The 15,295-nt window shown below is 36.4% G+C and overlaps 1 protein-coding gene across 1 annotated transcript in view; it reads left to right on the forward strand.

The window, feature by feature from the left end:
- The first annotated feature begins 265 nt into the window (after positions 1-265).
- Positions 266-15,295, forward strand: part of rargb (retinoic acid receptor, gamma b) — a 37,339-nt gene continuing 22,309 nt past the window's right edge. Inside the window, exons 1-2 of the mRNA XM_026242227.1 lie at positions 266-869; positions 11,714-12,097. Coding sequence (XP_026098012.1) covers positions 11,941-12,097 — 157 coding nt within the window. The 5' untranslated portion in view covers positions 266-869; positions 11,714-11,940. The remainder of the gene's footprint in view (positions 870-11,713; positions 12,098-15,295) is intronic.

Consider the following 15,295-nt stretch of genomic DNA (forward strand, 5'->3'; position numbering starts at 1 on the left):
AAATGGTTCTTCTATGAAAAAAAAAAAACAACAACAAAAAATTACTATTTGGAACCTTTATTTTAAGAGTGTGATTCGGTGGAAAGAAAGAATAACATGAGATTTTTTGAGAAATACAATAGCCACAATATCTAGTAGACACATGAAAGGTATGGAAAAAAAAAAGACTGACTTAAAGGAAGACAATAGACAAAAGAAACCATGATGGCATGAGAGCAAACGGAGGGAAAATAATTAGGGGGAAGAGAAAAGCAGAGCAAGCAGTTTGACGAGCAAATGTGGAAGGAGATGGAAGGATAATAGGATGTAGAAACTGACACCCAGAAGAAGGCGGGTGGTAACTGAGAGGGGATGGAGAGATGCTATAGGAGGAGACGTATAGCAGGATAATCTGAAGCAGTGGAGGGGGCAGAGAGAGGGAAACTTAAGCTTTCTGGCCCTGATTTTCCATCCCTAAAGGCATTCTGTGGCTTCTAAAAAAAGCCCTGTATATTTGAAGTATTGCGTCACGTGACCAGGGCTGTATTTATGAATCAAAGAGTTCAGTGCTTTCTGAGAGAAAGACAGAAAAAAAAACAAAGAGAGAGAGCAACAACAGGGGGACGCTTCTCTGTTCGCAAAACTACAACGGCTGTAAAGAAGACATGCATGTCAGAGAAAGTTTGATTGAAAGAGGGAGGGCAAGAATGCCAGAGAGCGAATGAGGAGGTAGAGTGAGTGGTGGTGAAGGGGGGAGCGAAAGAGAAAAGGCGGAATGCAACAGGCTTCTTTATTCGCACAGAGAGACACATCTGACTTATACAAGTCAACAAGCTGCTCTCGTATGCTCAGTTCAGGCTTTCCCTCCAGACCTTCACTCACCATAACAGGTAAGTCTGATCTCCACCATGCTTTAACAGACCACAAAGAAATATGTTTAGAAAGTTTCAGAACAGTTTTATTGTCATTTACAGCTTTTCCCTCACAATAAAGCCCTACTCATGAAAACGAAAGAGACAGTGAATGTGAAAGGCATGTTGGAGCAAGAATAAATGTATGTTGTACAGGTTATTCCTGCATACAGATCTGTATGTGTAGTACTGGGATTTTCTGTTGATGACATTGAACTTATGGCAAGGTTACATACTATTGAATGAAAAAAAGATGTTTGTTTTTTTCTTCATGAATTTGCCTGGATTGTGCTTCTGTAATGTGTGCCATTTAGTATGGCTGAATTGGATGTTACGTGTCAGTGAGGTGAACTGGCGGCTGGAGGCAGAAAACGTCTTATCAAGTTCAGACATTGATTAAATCAACAGAAACAGCCTCAACCTGTTGCTAGGAAATGACAGACTGCTGAACTCCTCAAAGCTTCACCGATGCACCAAACAGTGCTTATTTGGGGTTCACTACTATCGAATGAAACAATTCAGATATTCTGATTAAATTGTATTTTATGACAGGAATATTATGCAATTTGATTTATATATAAAATAATGTAAAATAATCTGGTCAAAACAGTCAGCTGGTAATTTGTGTCTTATCAAAGCAAGAGCTGTTTTTCTTTTCTAAATTTGTCTCTAAAAATGCTTGCTTAACCTTTACTCACACTGACTATATCCACAACAGAACAATAGGCTTCTGATGAATGTCGTATTTCGATTTGACTGTAGCCGTAATGACGCAATATTCCCAATCATACTCTCACATGCACAGATTCATGTATGAGTATTCTGGGTAGTTGCTATAAGAAAACATTGTTATTTTTCACTTTCTTTGCTTGATGTCCTTTTTAACAAAAGAGCAGCAAATGAGTAAACTGTAGTGATTAGGGTTGTTATTATTTTTATTTATTAGATGCATTAATATCTTGTCAATAGCTTTGCTGAAGGTTCTGTTATCACCTCAAACACATAATTATCCAAATATAATGGAAATATTTAAATCAGCTGTTTTGAATATCGTGAGTGATAAAATGTTTGTGTTGAGATTGCTCTTGCTTCCTTACTGGAAATGTGTTGTGTGTTTTGTATAGAGCAGTCAGGAAAGAGCCACTCCAAACCCGTTCGTTCAGACGACCTCCCAATGGAAAGATCAGAATTTAAATCACTTTTAACTGTTTCTCTTAAACAATGAGATAAATAAGGCACAAATAGAGAATTCTACCCCCCCCCCCCCCCCAGTAATCTCACGGGGGAGTTTTTGGGGCAGTTTACCCAACTTTTTCAGCCAAAAACTGGATACTTTTTAATGCGTTTTTTACTGTTAATTTACACGACAACGGGATTTTTGGGACTGAACACAGATATTTTTGAAAACGGTTTTCAAACTGCACGTTTTTGAAAACACCATCATTGTCGTTTCTGTGTAAACACCCAAATGGGAATCTTTGAAAACGGTGACGTCATGCGCGTGCGTAGTACATGTTAGGTATGTAGACATGAGCAATGGCGGAGTATATGGCACTGTTTTTGCTGTTTAAGAATTACAACCAACAGCAGAGACGCATCATATATAATTTCCCAGATATATGTAAAGGCAAATAGTTTTGAAATCATTGTCGTGTACACAAGCAACTTTTTAAAAACGCAAGGGAAAAACGTTTCTGTTTTTGACTACACCGTTGTCATTTAAACGTAGCCCTAGAAGAGACCTCCAATATATGTCAAACCTTTTTCAGTACTGTACTGTATGTTCATTACTGTATGTTGAGAATCATCGTTTGCATCTATTTTTTTTTTTTTTGTTTCCAAGGAATCTGTTTGAATGAATAACATATGATTGCGATCTCCACTAAATTTCCCAAGTTTTGAAACTCCAACTCTGATCAGTGAATTTTCCCTCAAGGCTCTTAAAAATTAAGATGGCAATCCAGTTTTGTTTTACAAAATCATCTATTTGCTGCTGCTGTAAAGAACCCAGTAACAACACTGATTTGAAGAGTTCCTAATACATTTTATTTTTTAAAGTGTGGAATTAACAATGTCATATCACGTACCGCCCACATATTTAATGATCTCCATAAGCATGAAGTAGGTTTTAACTCACAGATTTTTCTTGTCACAGCCTGTTGCGCTGTGTGCAGCCATAGCTTTCATGTTTTTTCGTCAGCATTTATTTGGCTAACACACATTTCATTAGTAATATGTAAGGGACTCACAGATACCAGATACAGCATGTATATATTTATACCTGCTCAAAAACAACTGAACAAAATATAATATCAGGCATTTATATGCCATGTGTTAATGGGGCATACAATATGTACAATAAAAAGATTAAAGAGCCAAGCAAACTCATCAAGACCTGATTGTCCACAAAATTCCATAGTTGCATTAAAACTGGTGTTCGCCAAAAACCACGCGTAGAAACTAGGCAAAGTGACAAAACAATTGCAAAAGCATCTTAAGACTTTTTTTTATTCTACAGTATAATAACAACAATTGTATTTACTATGGTGAATATGTGTGTGTGTGTGTGTGTGTTTGTATGTGTGTGTGCTTGTGTGAAAACTCTTTAGGCTTTTATGCATCATAAGCTTAAATGTGTAAATATGTTTCCTAAAAAATAATTACTTACATTGTGATTTAAGTTAAAAGTCATGCCCTAATACCATCATCATATGGCTGAGCTGAGAAATTTGGGGGCTGGGGGGTCTAGACATAGTCTCAGAAAAATATTTGCAGGAGTCTCATTTTTCATGATATCTTATTCAGATTTGAAATACAAACTCATGAGATGTGTGGCTTCCAACCCATTAGTTTTCTAGATTGCTCCAGGACTCATTTCATGTATTTTTATATCAAATAAAAAAATATTTAAGTATGGTAAAAAAAAAAAAAAAAAAAAAAAAAAAAATTCAAGGCACTTCAGTGTCTATAACTTTTCATATTTTTGAGCATTATCAAATCTGGTTGATAAAAAGTAAAGCCCAAAGTGTCTTGTTTCCAAAGACACCAAAATTATGTTTGTAACACACTGAAGTAGGAAACTATTACAATTATAAGTTAGGTAGAGCACTTTCAGCTGTGAGTCCCATAATGGGGGGTGCTGGCTAACAGGTTAAATGCATCCATGTTGATAAATAAACACCATCAATCCTGATCCAAAGAGCAATTGTTAGCAGTATGGAAATGATTTATATTGATAAACACACCTTAAAATAGTTTAATGGTGCTTTTAAATTGTGTTCAGGATGTGCACAAGCACAATAATTAGGGCATGCATGTGTGATTTATAGCTCATCAGTTAATCTGTCAGTGTGATGTCTTGACTGGCGTTGTTCGTCTAGTCTAGCTGCACTTTGAACGCATTGCTCCTGTTTGCACCGGTGCAGTGTTTGTGTGTGATTAACAGAGAGAAAGCGAGAGAGCACTCTTTACTTGAATACTTTAACTGCACCTCCCTTCATTCCTTATTGTTCTCAGCTTTTGTGAATGACAGTTCCTTCAGGCAGAGAATGCTGTCTGTCTCTCGACTTCTCACCGTCTCTGCATGTCTGTCAATTCTGTGCAGCTTCCATCAGCCCCATTCTTTTACTTCTGTCCATGTCACGTAAGACACACATTTACCTATAGTTATCTAAATCAGCAGCACAGGAATCCATTGTTTTATATATTCAGTTTCACACAGCACATCCTGTGCACCTGACAGAGGAAACTGAGCAGGTATTACAATAGTGAAGTTCACTGCAGATGGAAAGGAGCTATAATTCATGCAGAAGTTGTGTAGAAGTGTTCACCATATGTGCTGGCAGTCTCCACCGGGCCCATGTTAATACTTTACTGCTGCCGCATCCGTAGTGCATTTAGATTGATTATTTGTGAGGAAGATGGTGAGAAATAGAGAAAAGGAAACATACAAAAGTTGGTGGAGATGCCGAAAAAAGAACAAAGGGAGTGACTCGAACCATTGGAATTTTAAAAACAGTTTGCATGCGGCTTATTAGAGAAATGTGTTGGGTTGAGACATAACAGATGACATGCTCATGAGGTAAAAATTATCTTTTTTAAAAACGATATAGATATTTTGTACCAGGCCACAATCTCAATTAGACATGACCTCTGACCCACACTCGTTGCTTCAGGCACTAAAAGGTGACTATAGCCCGGGACCTTTCAACTACTGGGGTCAACCACCAGAATCTGGTCAATATAACGGCACTATTGTGTGCTTCACAGTCAAAGAAGTTGTCATCTGTGTCAGAAATTGCTATAATACAAGCAATTTAACTCATTCTGTAAATGCTGTCAGAATTGAAATTAGACCAAGTGAGAAACTTGATTATCAGAATTGTTTGTGCTGCAGAGCCAGAGACTTTTTATGGAAGAACACAAATGTAGATGTGAATGCTTGGCCGGCGCATCAAAAGTACAGAATACCATTCTACATAACACGCTTTCACAAATACTAACACAAATGAGTACTCAGAGGTGGCTTAGTTACTTTCAAATGTCAATGTTATAAGGTAAGGGTTAAGGTTATGTGCATAGTATGTACTTGTGGAACTGTACTGTAAAATAAGGTGCTGCCTAGTTACTGTACACATAAGTGATTTTTTAAGTTGCTCAAGGATGACAGAAGTTATCCTGAAAGAGTAAACTTAATGTAGAAGACAGGTAATGTCGATTCCTATTGTAGCACCCCTTGCAAAGCCAGAAGCATGTGCATTCACATACTTTTGAAGAGTGTGTTTCAGGTCCACTTACTCACCATCATGTTGTTCCAAACCTGTATGGCTTTCTTTTTTCTTTTTTTCAGTTAATACAAAATAAGACACTTTAAAGTATGTTTGCTGTGTCCAAAACATTCTTGTTAACTTGTACCCTGTTAACTGTACGTGTAAAGGTAAAAAACACTTTTTTATTGTAACAACATGAGGGTGAGAATATAATGACAGATTTTGAATATTTGGTTGGACTTTGATTTTGACGAGCCTTGCTGTACCAGGACTTAAAAAAGAGCTCCTGACTGGTGTCAACCAACTGTATACAATATTGAGGCCATTACGGATATTTACGAATATTCTGACCACTTTTTACTACACAGCCAACGACATAATGACGTTCATAAATTGAAGTTATTGTGCACCAACAGTGACCGCACTCATAAAAATATTTTGGAGGGAGGGAAGTCTTGTGCTCCAATTTATTAGAGGATGGAAACTTAAGCCATTACCTGCATCTGTATGTTTTAGTTTGCTTGAAGTGTCAAACTGAAAGCCCTAAAGCATACGCATGCTGTGAATAGAGTCTGAAATGTGCATGCACATGTGTGAACATTCGTGAGCTGTCTCACACCTGTGTGCATGGACATTTAAATGCGCTGGTTTTGTGAAATATGTGACTCTGAGTCTCAATTTTGACACGTGCACGCTTATGTACAATAATGGCCATCTGTATTTGCTGAGCCCGTAGGCATGCATGTGAAAATCCCTGCCTTGCATATGTGTGTTAATATGTCTGTGTTTTAATGCACCACATCCTTTGGTTTGAAGTTCACAACCTCCCTCAAGGCACCTTGATTTATGGCTCATATTTCAGCAATGTAATTATTCCCTCTTAGTTCATGTTTTTCCAGACGTTTTTTGCCTTTGCGGCTGTTCGTCGTTTCTTTGGGGAACTGCAGGGCTCTTGTTGGAGGTGCCAAACCTCATTCATTAGCACGCATCAAAGACAAGCTCTCTCCAACCTGAAGCAAAGTCAGCTTTTGTCACACATGGCAGTGACCAGGTGCTGAGGCAGACCTTTTTAAAATCCACGTTCATAGTGACATTTAGACCTTGTTTAACATGAACAACTCGTTTTGTGTTGAATTGTAGTGCCCGAGCAGCACTGTTCAAATCCAAAGAGAGCACTTCATGAATAGAGAACTGTTCATTTACTGAGGAGTTTACTTTGATGAATTTATGCCATCCTGTGCCAGGGTATTACATATAGTGTAATAATGTCATCATATTGCCTTTCTTTGAAAATATTCCACAGAAGGTAAATTAACACATGCAGTTTACAAGTTTATGAGTCTAGAGTAGAATGTGTGTTTTGTTGGCCAGGAAAATTACACTCTTTCATTACACACTAGATGTGTCTGACCGAGTCCAAAATCTCCTTTTAACTGCTAATTGGATGTTCCTACACAAAGTCATAAATTAAGGTGTTACTATGAGGACTTTAGAGCAATTAACAGTCTGTAAAATGGGTTCTGCATTATGTATTTTTTGGTTTGCATTCAAAGAGCATGTCACTGTTATGAGAACAGTTTAATCTCATTCGGCCCAGTAGACTTAAAGCTGAAGCGTCAATAGTGTCACCACACTGCATGCATAAATAAATGAATAAAATAACGTAATTCTTTTCACACAAGTTTCCTGGACATTCCCCATGTCTTCCATTGGTCAGCCGAACAGAAAGTCCCGTCTCAAATTCATGTCATTGGTTGAGCCTATGTTGCTGTGTTGAACTGGTCAGGATGCTCAAAAAATATTTTTGACAGATTTTGCTAGATCCACAGTTGTCAGGATGGCAACCACACAATAGAGGGGTTTTTAGGTGGTATAAACAAAATAATCACAAAAATCTGTTTACCATAAAAGAGGAAATTTATCATTTAAACCATCTTCATCATACATTTTTCTTTTTTTTTACCTTAAAATCACGTTGTGCTCACTGGACATCACAAATTTACCGTTGGTCATTTAGATACTCCTATCCAAAGTGGCTTACAAATAAACATCACAAGCATTTCTCAATGCCGACAATATGTACATATGGCAATGCCACACATCAGAAGTAATAGTAATACAGAAAGCAGAGAGCAAACTAGTAAACCTGGTATCATAAAGAAGCCTAGTTTCTTTTAGCTTTAGTTTTGGTCAGTAATATTCTGCGATGAGGACATGCCATGCCACTTGCCATGTTGGCATCTACCTGTTTTGGCTAAATACTAATAAGTGGCAGAACAGTTTTGCACCTGAAAAAAAATAAAATAAAATTCTCATTCTTGTTAATTTGCTATTTTAAGTGGTGATATGTAGCTACACATAAAATAGCATATTAACAAGAATGGGAGAAAATGGGAGATAAGACTGATAGGGTGCACACACACAAACACACACACACACACACACAAGTATGTGACAGGGTTTATATATTCTAATACTGAAGTGGACCTCCTATATTCCAAATGTTAAGGAAGATTAATTGATTTATTTTTATTTTTATGAAAGATAAACTGAAAGGAAAATTTGATGAGAACCGTTGATTATTTAAAAGATTTGACCTTCAGCTCTGACTGTTTATGCTGTCTTTGTGTTACCCACATGAGATAAATATTTCCCAATAATGCATCATAGAAAGTTTATGGGCATTACTTCATTGCCTCCTCTCTTTATTACCCCCCCCCACTCTGTTCACACTGGTAAATGAGAGCAGACCCAGACCAGGAAAACCCTGTCATATAAATGCAGCATTGAGGCAGGGCACACACAGGCGCTTTTGTTGACAGTGTAAAGGTGTGCACCCTGCGGAGGGGCCACAGGAGAGAGCAGACATACAGCCCTGCAGCATCTGGAGGCTAGGGACATGGTTCCATGAAAGAAACATTGAAACTAGATGCTTAGCATGGGTAATGGACCATAAAGAGTTAATTCATTTGGTGAAGCGTAGCATTACATCACTGTCTCAGCAATGGATGCTCTGCAGTGAATGGGTGCCATCAGAATGAGAGTCCAAACAGCTGATAAAAACATCACAATAATCCACACCTCTCCAGTCCGTCAGTTAAGGGGCTGATGGGCAAAAAGCAAAAAACAAAACAAAAAAAATGTAAGAAACAAATTCATCATTAAAAAATGTAACTTACCAAAATAGCATAATAACATTTCCTCCAGTGAAGAGCAGATCTCACCTGAATCAGATCAAGCACTGTCCAAAACAGCGTTTAACCAGAGAGACTGAGAGACGACAGGGGATGGACGTTTTCACTGGAGCAAAAGTTATTATGGGACACATGCAGCTTTTCATTGCATCAATTGGATTACTATTGTTGATTTTGGTGTTGTTTTCATCAGACTCTCATTTTGATGGCACCCATTCAGTGCATTGATCCATGGGTGAGAAAGTGATTTAATGCTAAATATTTCACATTTTTTGGAGATTAATAACATTTTGGGTCAACCATTTCTTTAGTAGCTTATAATTGTACAGAATGTGGATGGAAAATGGCTTAATGAAGGAGCTAAAAATATTTTGTAAGAATGTAATTACGTTTAGAGGTTATGATTGAACAAATATAATTAGTTAAACATAAAAATAACAAACGTTCTATCATATTATTCTATAAAAATAAATGTGTGCATAAAATTTTTAATATCTTTTTCAAATGATATTTAAAAGAATGTGTGTGTATATATATATATATATATATATATATATATATATATATATATATATATACATATATTACTTCTGTAAATGGTATGCTCTGGGTGAATGCTGGGTACACTTACATGTCATTAACTCGTATAGGCAATTCTCCTGTATAACTGCTTTTTATTTCACCGTTTTACTGGGTGAAATAAAACCATTGCTTTTTATATGCTGCAAGGCCTCATTCCCCCCTAACACACACACACACACACACACACACACACACACACACACACACACACACACACACCAGACTTCTCCTTATTCACAATGTGTGTCTAATTAATGAGCAACAACTGCACAACAGAGGAATGTTTCATTCCTGGCTTTGCATTTTCCACATTTGTTTACTCTTTTGTTCTCATTTGATCACTTTTTACTTCTAAGTACTTCATAATGATTCTGTTTGATTTTCTGTACTCTTAATACATTTCCACACAAAGGTTTTGCATGCAAAGTCCTATAACTTTTCTTTCTTTCTTTTTTCACCTTGCATGTTTCTGCTTTTTCTTTTCTGAAACACATCATTGTTTTCTTTTATCATTTTCTGCTTTTTTATAGTTCTTCTCATCGCTTTGTTGAAAACATCTTGAAAACTGTCATCTCGAATGAGATGAAGAAACCGCTGAAGACAAAAACATGTCAATAAGGGGGATTTTCAAAGGACAGCGAGTCAAAAAGGGAGGGATGAAGAAAATATAAGGAATTCAGTTCTGGGGGATTTGGAACTTAACAATAATAATAATAAAATAAAATGAAATAAAATGAAATAAAAAGGTTATATAGATCAGACAGCGAGGTGTATTTGAATGTAGTTCAGTGTTTGTGTGTGATTGATTGTTGATGTGTTCTGAAACATGGCCATTCTGCACAGTCCTCACATGTGGAACAGTTTACTGCAGCCCTGCTCCAAATGAACACAACCTTACAGAGCAACAGACTGCAATTAAAAGAAAGAACCATGCAGACTAAGAGACAGACAAAGACAGAGAGAGAATAGTCCACTTATAAGTAGATCAAAAGGAGTCTACTTTAAAATCTAAAGTGCAGAAAGGTACCAGGTAATGTACCTGTGAAATGAAAACAATGCCAGTGGAAACTCCTTACTATGACACATCTCAAATGTGCAAAACAGCTCTTTGAATGTAAACATGATTCTTTAAAAATGCAATCCATTACGATCACGTGTGTCAGTTAAGAAAACTTGTATTTGTAATCTGTATGAAGATATGGAAAGTCAGCTTCACCATTTATGGGTCTGTGCTCTGGAACTTTCCATCAAGTCGTGATGGAGGCAGAAGGAGGGGGTAAGCGAGCGCTGGGTGCCCTCCACCCTGGGCATGTGGCAGTAGAACAGAGGCAGCTTTATTGAGCTGTGTCTCTGATTTAAATCATATGGCATCGCCTGGAATCGCTTCATGGCTTGGAGGCCGTTCAAATGAATGCCCAACAAGAGACTCGCTCTGTTTCTCCCCCACATTTCATCTGTTTGTTGGATCTCAGTTTCTTTCACAGTGATTCTCACTAAAGCAAATGGCGTCATGACTGCTTGATTAAGATGCTGTATCTTTTATATCTCAGATGTCAAATGTCTTCCCTGAAGAAATGTGCACGCAAAATGATTAGAACTCAAAGTTTCACTGGTTTCTTCTCACTTCTTAAAAGCATGCTATTCATGTGAAATGTGACAGCTGACCTGGCTAAGATGTTCACCAATTCAGGCGAGATTATTCGTAAAAAGACTTTTGCTCAGACAGGCAGGAAGTTTTATGTTTTTATTTTATTTTTTGGCTTATCCGACTCAAACCTATTTAGCTGTTTACAGACCTAACAGCAGAAAACCACATGAAATCTGGCTTTTACAAACCCAGTCCAAACCACATTCATATGTGGTCTGAAATCAGATGGCAATTTCAGGTTCTTGGAAATGTGTGTGTTTCAATCTGAATGGTCAGATCTGATTTTTTATTTTTCAGACATCATTTACATTGCTGCATCAAATGTACATTACAATAAGACTGAGCAAAAAAATAAGTAAATTAAGGCACAACCATAGATGGAGACATTTCAGTTTTTTACTCTGGCGTTGAAGATCTCATAGCTGTCAGATGCAGACAGTTCAAATTCTGCATTATTCTTCTATATATGTTGATAACGTTCTTCTGTCTGACGCTGCCTCTCAAGTTGGATCCTGACTAATTTTATGAGAAAGCATTGGTTTGACGTCTTGTGCTAAACTGATGTTTATAGTGCATGGGGGTCACATGAGTTGTTAATGCTATTTTTTCCCTCTTTGTGTTTTTCTGCAGGCATCTGTTGGATTACTGTGCATCAGTTCTGGATCACTTGCTGAGATCACCTTCCATTCAGATCAGTGCTGCGCAAATGTTTAGAATGGATTTTCGATTATTGCACACAGCTTGTTAAGAGAAATCCTTTTATAAAAAGCATTGAAGTTAAAAGAAGTGGTAATTTACCATCTCAACAATAGGACGATAGGACAGTTTTTGGACACTGGAGGACCGCCATCATCACAATGGCAACCAATAGGGAGAGGCCTATGAGTCATATGACAGGGTTCTACCCTTTTGCCTTCAGTTCAATGCGAAACCACTCCCCCTTTGATCTTCTAGCCAATGGCAGCCTGTTTGGACGATTTGGAGCAGACCTACCCAAAGAGATGGCAGCTCTGTGTAAGTAGCAGAATAATTTCATTTTATGAATAAAACTGGAGCTAATAGTGTGTTCTTTTCTTATGTTGCCCTTAAGGTTTTTTTTTTAATTTAATTTTTTTGTTTTGTTTTTTACAGTAACATTGTGAAATATTATTACAATTGAAAAATAACTGTTTTCTATTTTCTATTTGTATAATTTATTTGTATATTCTATTTATATATATATATATATATATATATATATATATATATATATATATATATATATATATATTATATTTAATAAATACCATATAGGTACTTTATTCCTGTGATGGAAAAAAAAAAAACAGCTTAACATTATTCACAGGAATAAAGAACATTTGACATTTTATTCACATAGAAAACAATTATTTTAAATTGTAATAATAATTCACATTTTTGTTGAAATAAAAGTGCATAAAGAGACTTTTATATCAAAAATATAAAAAAATAGTCTAAATATGTATAGAGTATTTACACACATATGCAAATATTATTTTGTTAAAAGGAAGAGCAAAATACATGAAGCTAATATAGAAGATTCTACCAGTAAAGTGTGCTTTGAGTTTGTTCAGTTCAGGGTTTGTTCTTGATGTCGGCTGTGTTCAGACACGCACATCCACTGTATCAGACCACATGCCAGTCACCACCTCCTGGAATAATCCTGCCGAAGCACACACACACACCCACACACACACACACACACACACACACACATGTTTGTTTTTGGGAAAAATGTGTTCATCCCATAGGCGTAATGGTTTTTATAATGTAGAAACTGTATATTCTATGGCTCTACACCAACCCTACCCCTACCCCTAACCCTCACAGGAAACTTTGTGCATTTTTACTTTCTCAAAAAAAAAAAAAAAAAATAATAATAATAATTCTGTATGATTTATAAACGTTTTGAAAAATGGGGACATGGGTTATGTCCTCATCAGTCATCCTCTCCTTGTAATACCTGTGTCGTACCCATGTCATTATACAGAGTTGTGTCCTGATATGATACAAAAGCATGCCCCCCCACACACACACACACACACACACACACACATACAAAAAAGAAAGGCAAATTCAAATCCTTTGCACTGTGAAGAATGCATATGAACACAAATGTCCATTTATAGCCAGAAAAGAGTGAAAGAGGAGGATACAACTTTGTTCAGCAAACTGAACAAAGATTACATTTCAATGCAAAAAAAAAAAAAAAAAAAAAAAAGGAAAGGGAAAAAAAGTCACATAGCGGTCACAAGATGGTTGATGTATGATACCTGGGATACTGCTTCGTATTTTGTCTTCCTGAGAGATAGAAAGTAGTAAAAGTAAAATAGTTGTGTCAACAGTGATGCAACTATCCATGTGATTATCTCATTATGTGGTGCCTTCATACACAGACGCTCCATTAGCTCCATTTAATAAGAGATAACATCTACCCATCCCTCAATCCATCCTTTCTTCTTTCAGAGTGGGAACATACAGAGGGAGAGACAGAGAGGCAGATGGGCTAGACGGGCGGGACAGTCTGTTTCTTTAAAAAGCTGATCACTCAGCTGTTTGCATTGTAAACAACAGAGTATTTTAAAGCCTTCACCCTGTTCTCACTCTTAAAATAAGGACAAAAAAAACCTTATGCAATGCACACAAGAATAATGAGACTGAACCCACTGCAAGCACCGAGGTCCGTTGCGCATAACATGGGTTGTTAAATTTATGTTTTTAAGAAACCCTAGTTCACTCAAATTGGTAACCTAAAAATGGTAGATCTCAATTAAATGGTTTTGCTTGTCAAAAATATGATTTAATATCACTGAATCAATCTAAATATATCAGTTTATACCATCAAGACTCATGTATTAAATCAGATAAAAATAGGATCTTGTGTGATATATAATGCAAGTGACATATAATGCACAAATATGCACAAAGTCCAGCATCTTACATCCATCCAGCTTATAATAAAAATGTTAAGGTCAGTGGTTGAGAATACTTAATTTTTGATATGTTAAATATGTTCTTTCTGCAGTGGTGGCATAAAAACTGCTGAAGTGAGGTGTTTTTGCTTAAGAACACCTTCAATACTCAGCTGTGTGTCTGCCAGCTCATGACTTCAGCACTGAAACATTATTCAGCCTCAGTACTGACAGCAACTCTATTAACTGTACATAAAAGACCACTTTACTGTTTTATTAGCTTCAGATTTAACGTCCTCAGATGTTACACAAATTCGGAGTGAAATCCAGTACACTCTGCACCTAAAACCTGTAACTTCTGTAGAGCTAAAACTTTTAATTTGACATTCACCACACATAAAATAGAAACAGGGAATTCAAAAGAAGCTGAAATGCACATTAATAACACATATGGAAATATAACATTTAATATTTATAATATTGAATTTGCAGTGCAAAATATTGTGTTATGTATAATTTACAATATATTAAATAATAAATATAATATTTTAAACATATAAAACTATTAAATACTTATTTAAAGTAATACTTTACCCAAAGATGTAAATGTCCTCACCCTCAGGCAATCCAAGATGTACTGTAGATGAGATTGTTTCTTCATGGGTACAGATTTAGTAAATCTATAATTCATCACTTGCTGAACAATGGATTATGAGTTTTGAAAATGTAAGCAGTTGAAAAAAAAAAAGTTAAATACCAGTCACTCCTCTGTAGCGCTACTGCCCCCAAAGGACAAATGTGGTGTATTATTAAATATATCATTACCTGTAGTTTACTTAGTTCGTCAAGTGTGACTGCAAAGTCTCTCTCTCTCTCTCTCTTTATTATTGAACGCAATAGGACATATGGAATACTTACAGTGTGCAATCTCACATTTTCCATTCAAATGGTAGTACACATACACATACATACATAAAATGGATTGCATCAGTCATACAAAACAAAACAAACAAAATAATAATAATAATTAACACACACCAACCCACAAACTCACACATCTGCACATGAGGTTGTGGATCTAGTGGAGCTTCTGGTTTCAGAAATGCAGAATGTGTGATGGAAAAAGAGGTAGCATTTGAAACAAATGGCACATTTTTCTTCTTTTAAGAGCGAGGCAGAGGATGGCCAAATGCAGAGGTTACTGCAGGACTGAGGCTGTGAAAGCACAAACTTCACATTGTGCCTCTTTATTTATTTATATAGAATTGGATTGGAATTTCTG

Source organism: Carassius auratus, unplaced genomic scaffold (genome assembly GCF_003368295.1).
Source record: "Carassius auratus strain Wakin unplaced genomic scaffold, ASM336829v1 scaf_tig00001155, whole genome shotgun sequence".
NCBI lineage: Eukaryota > Metazoa > Chordata > Actinopteri > Cypriniformes > Cyprinidae > Carassius > Carassius auratus.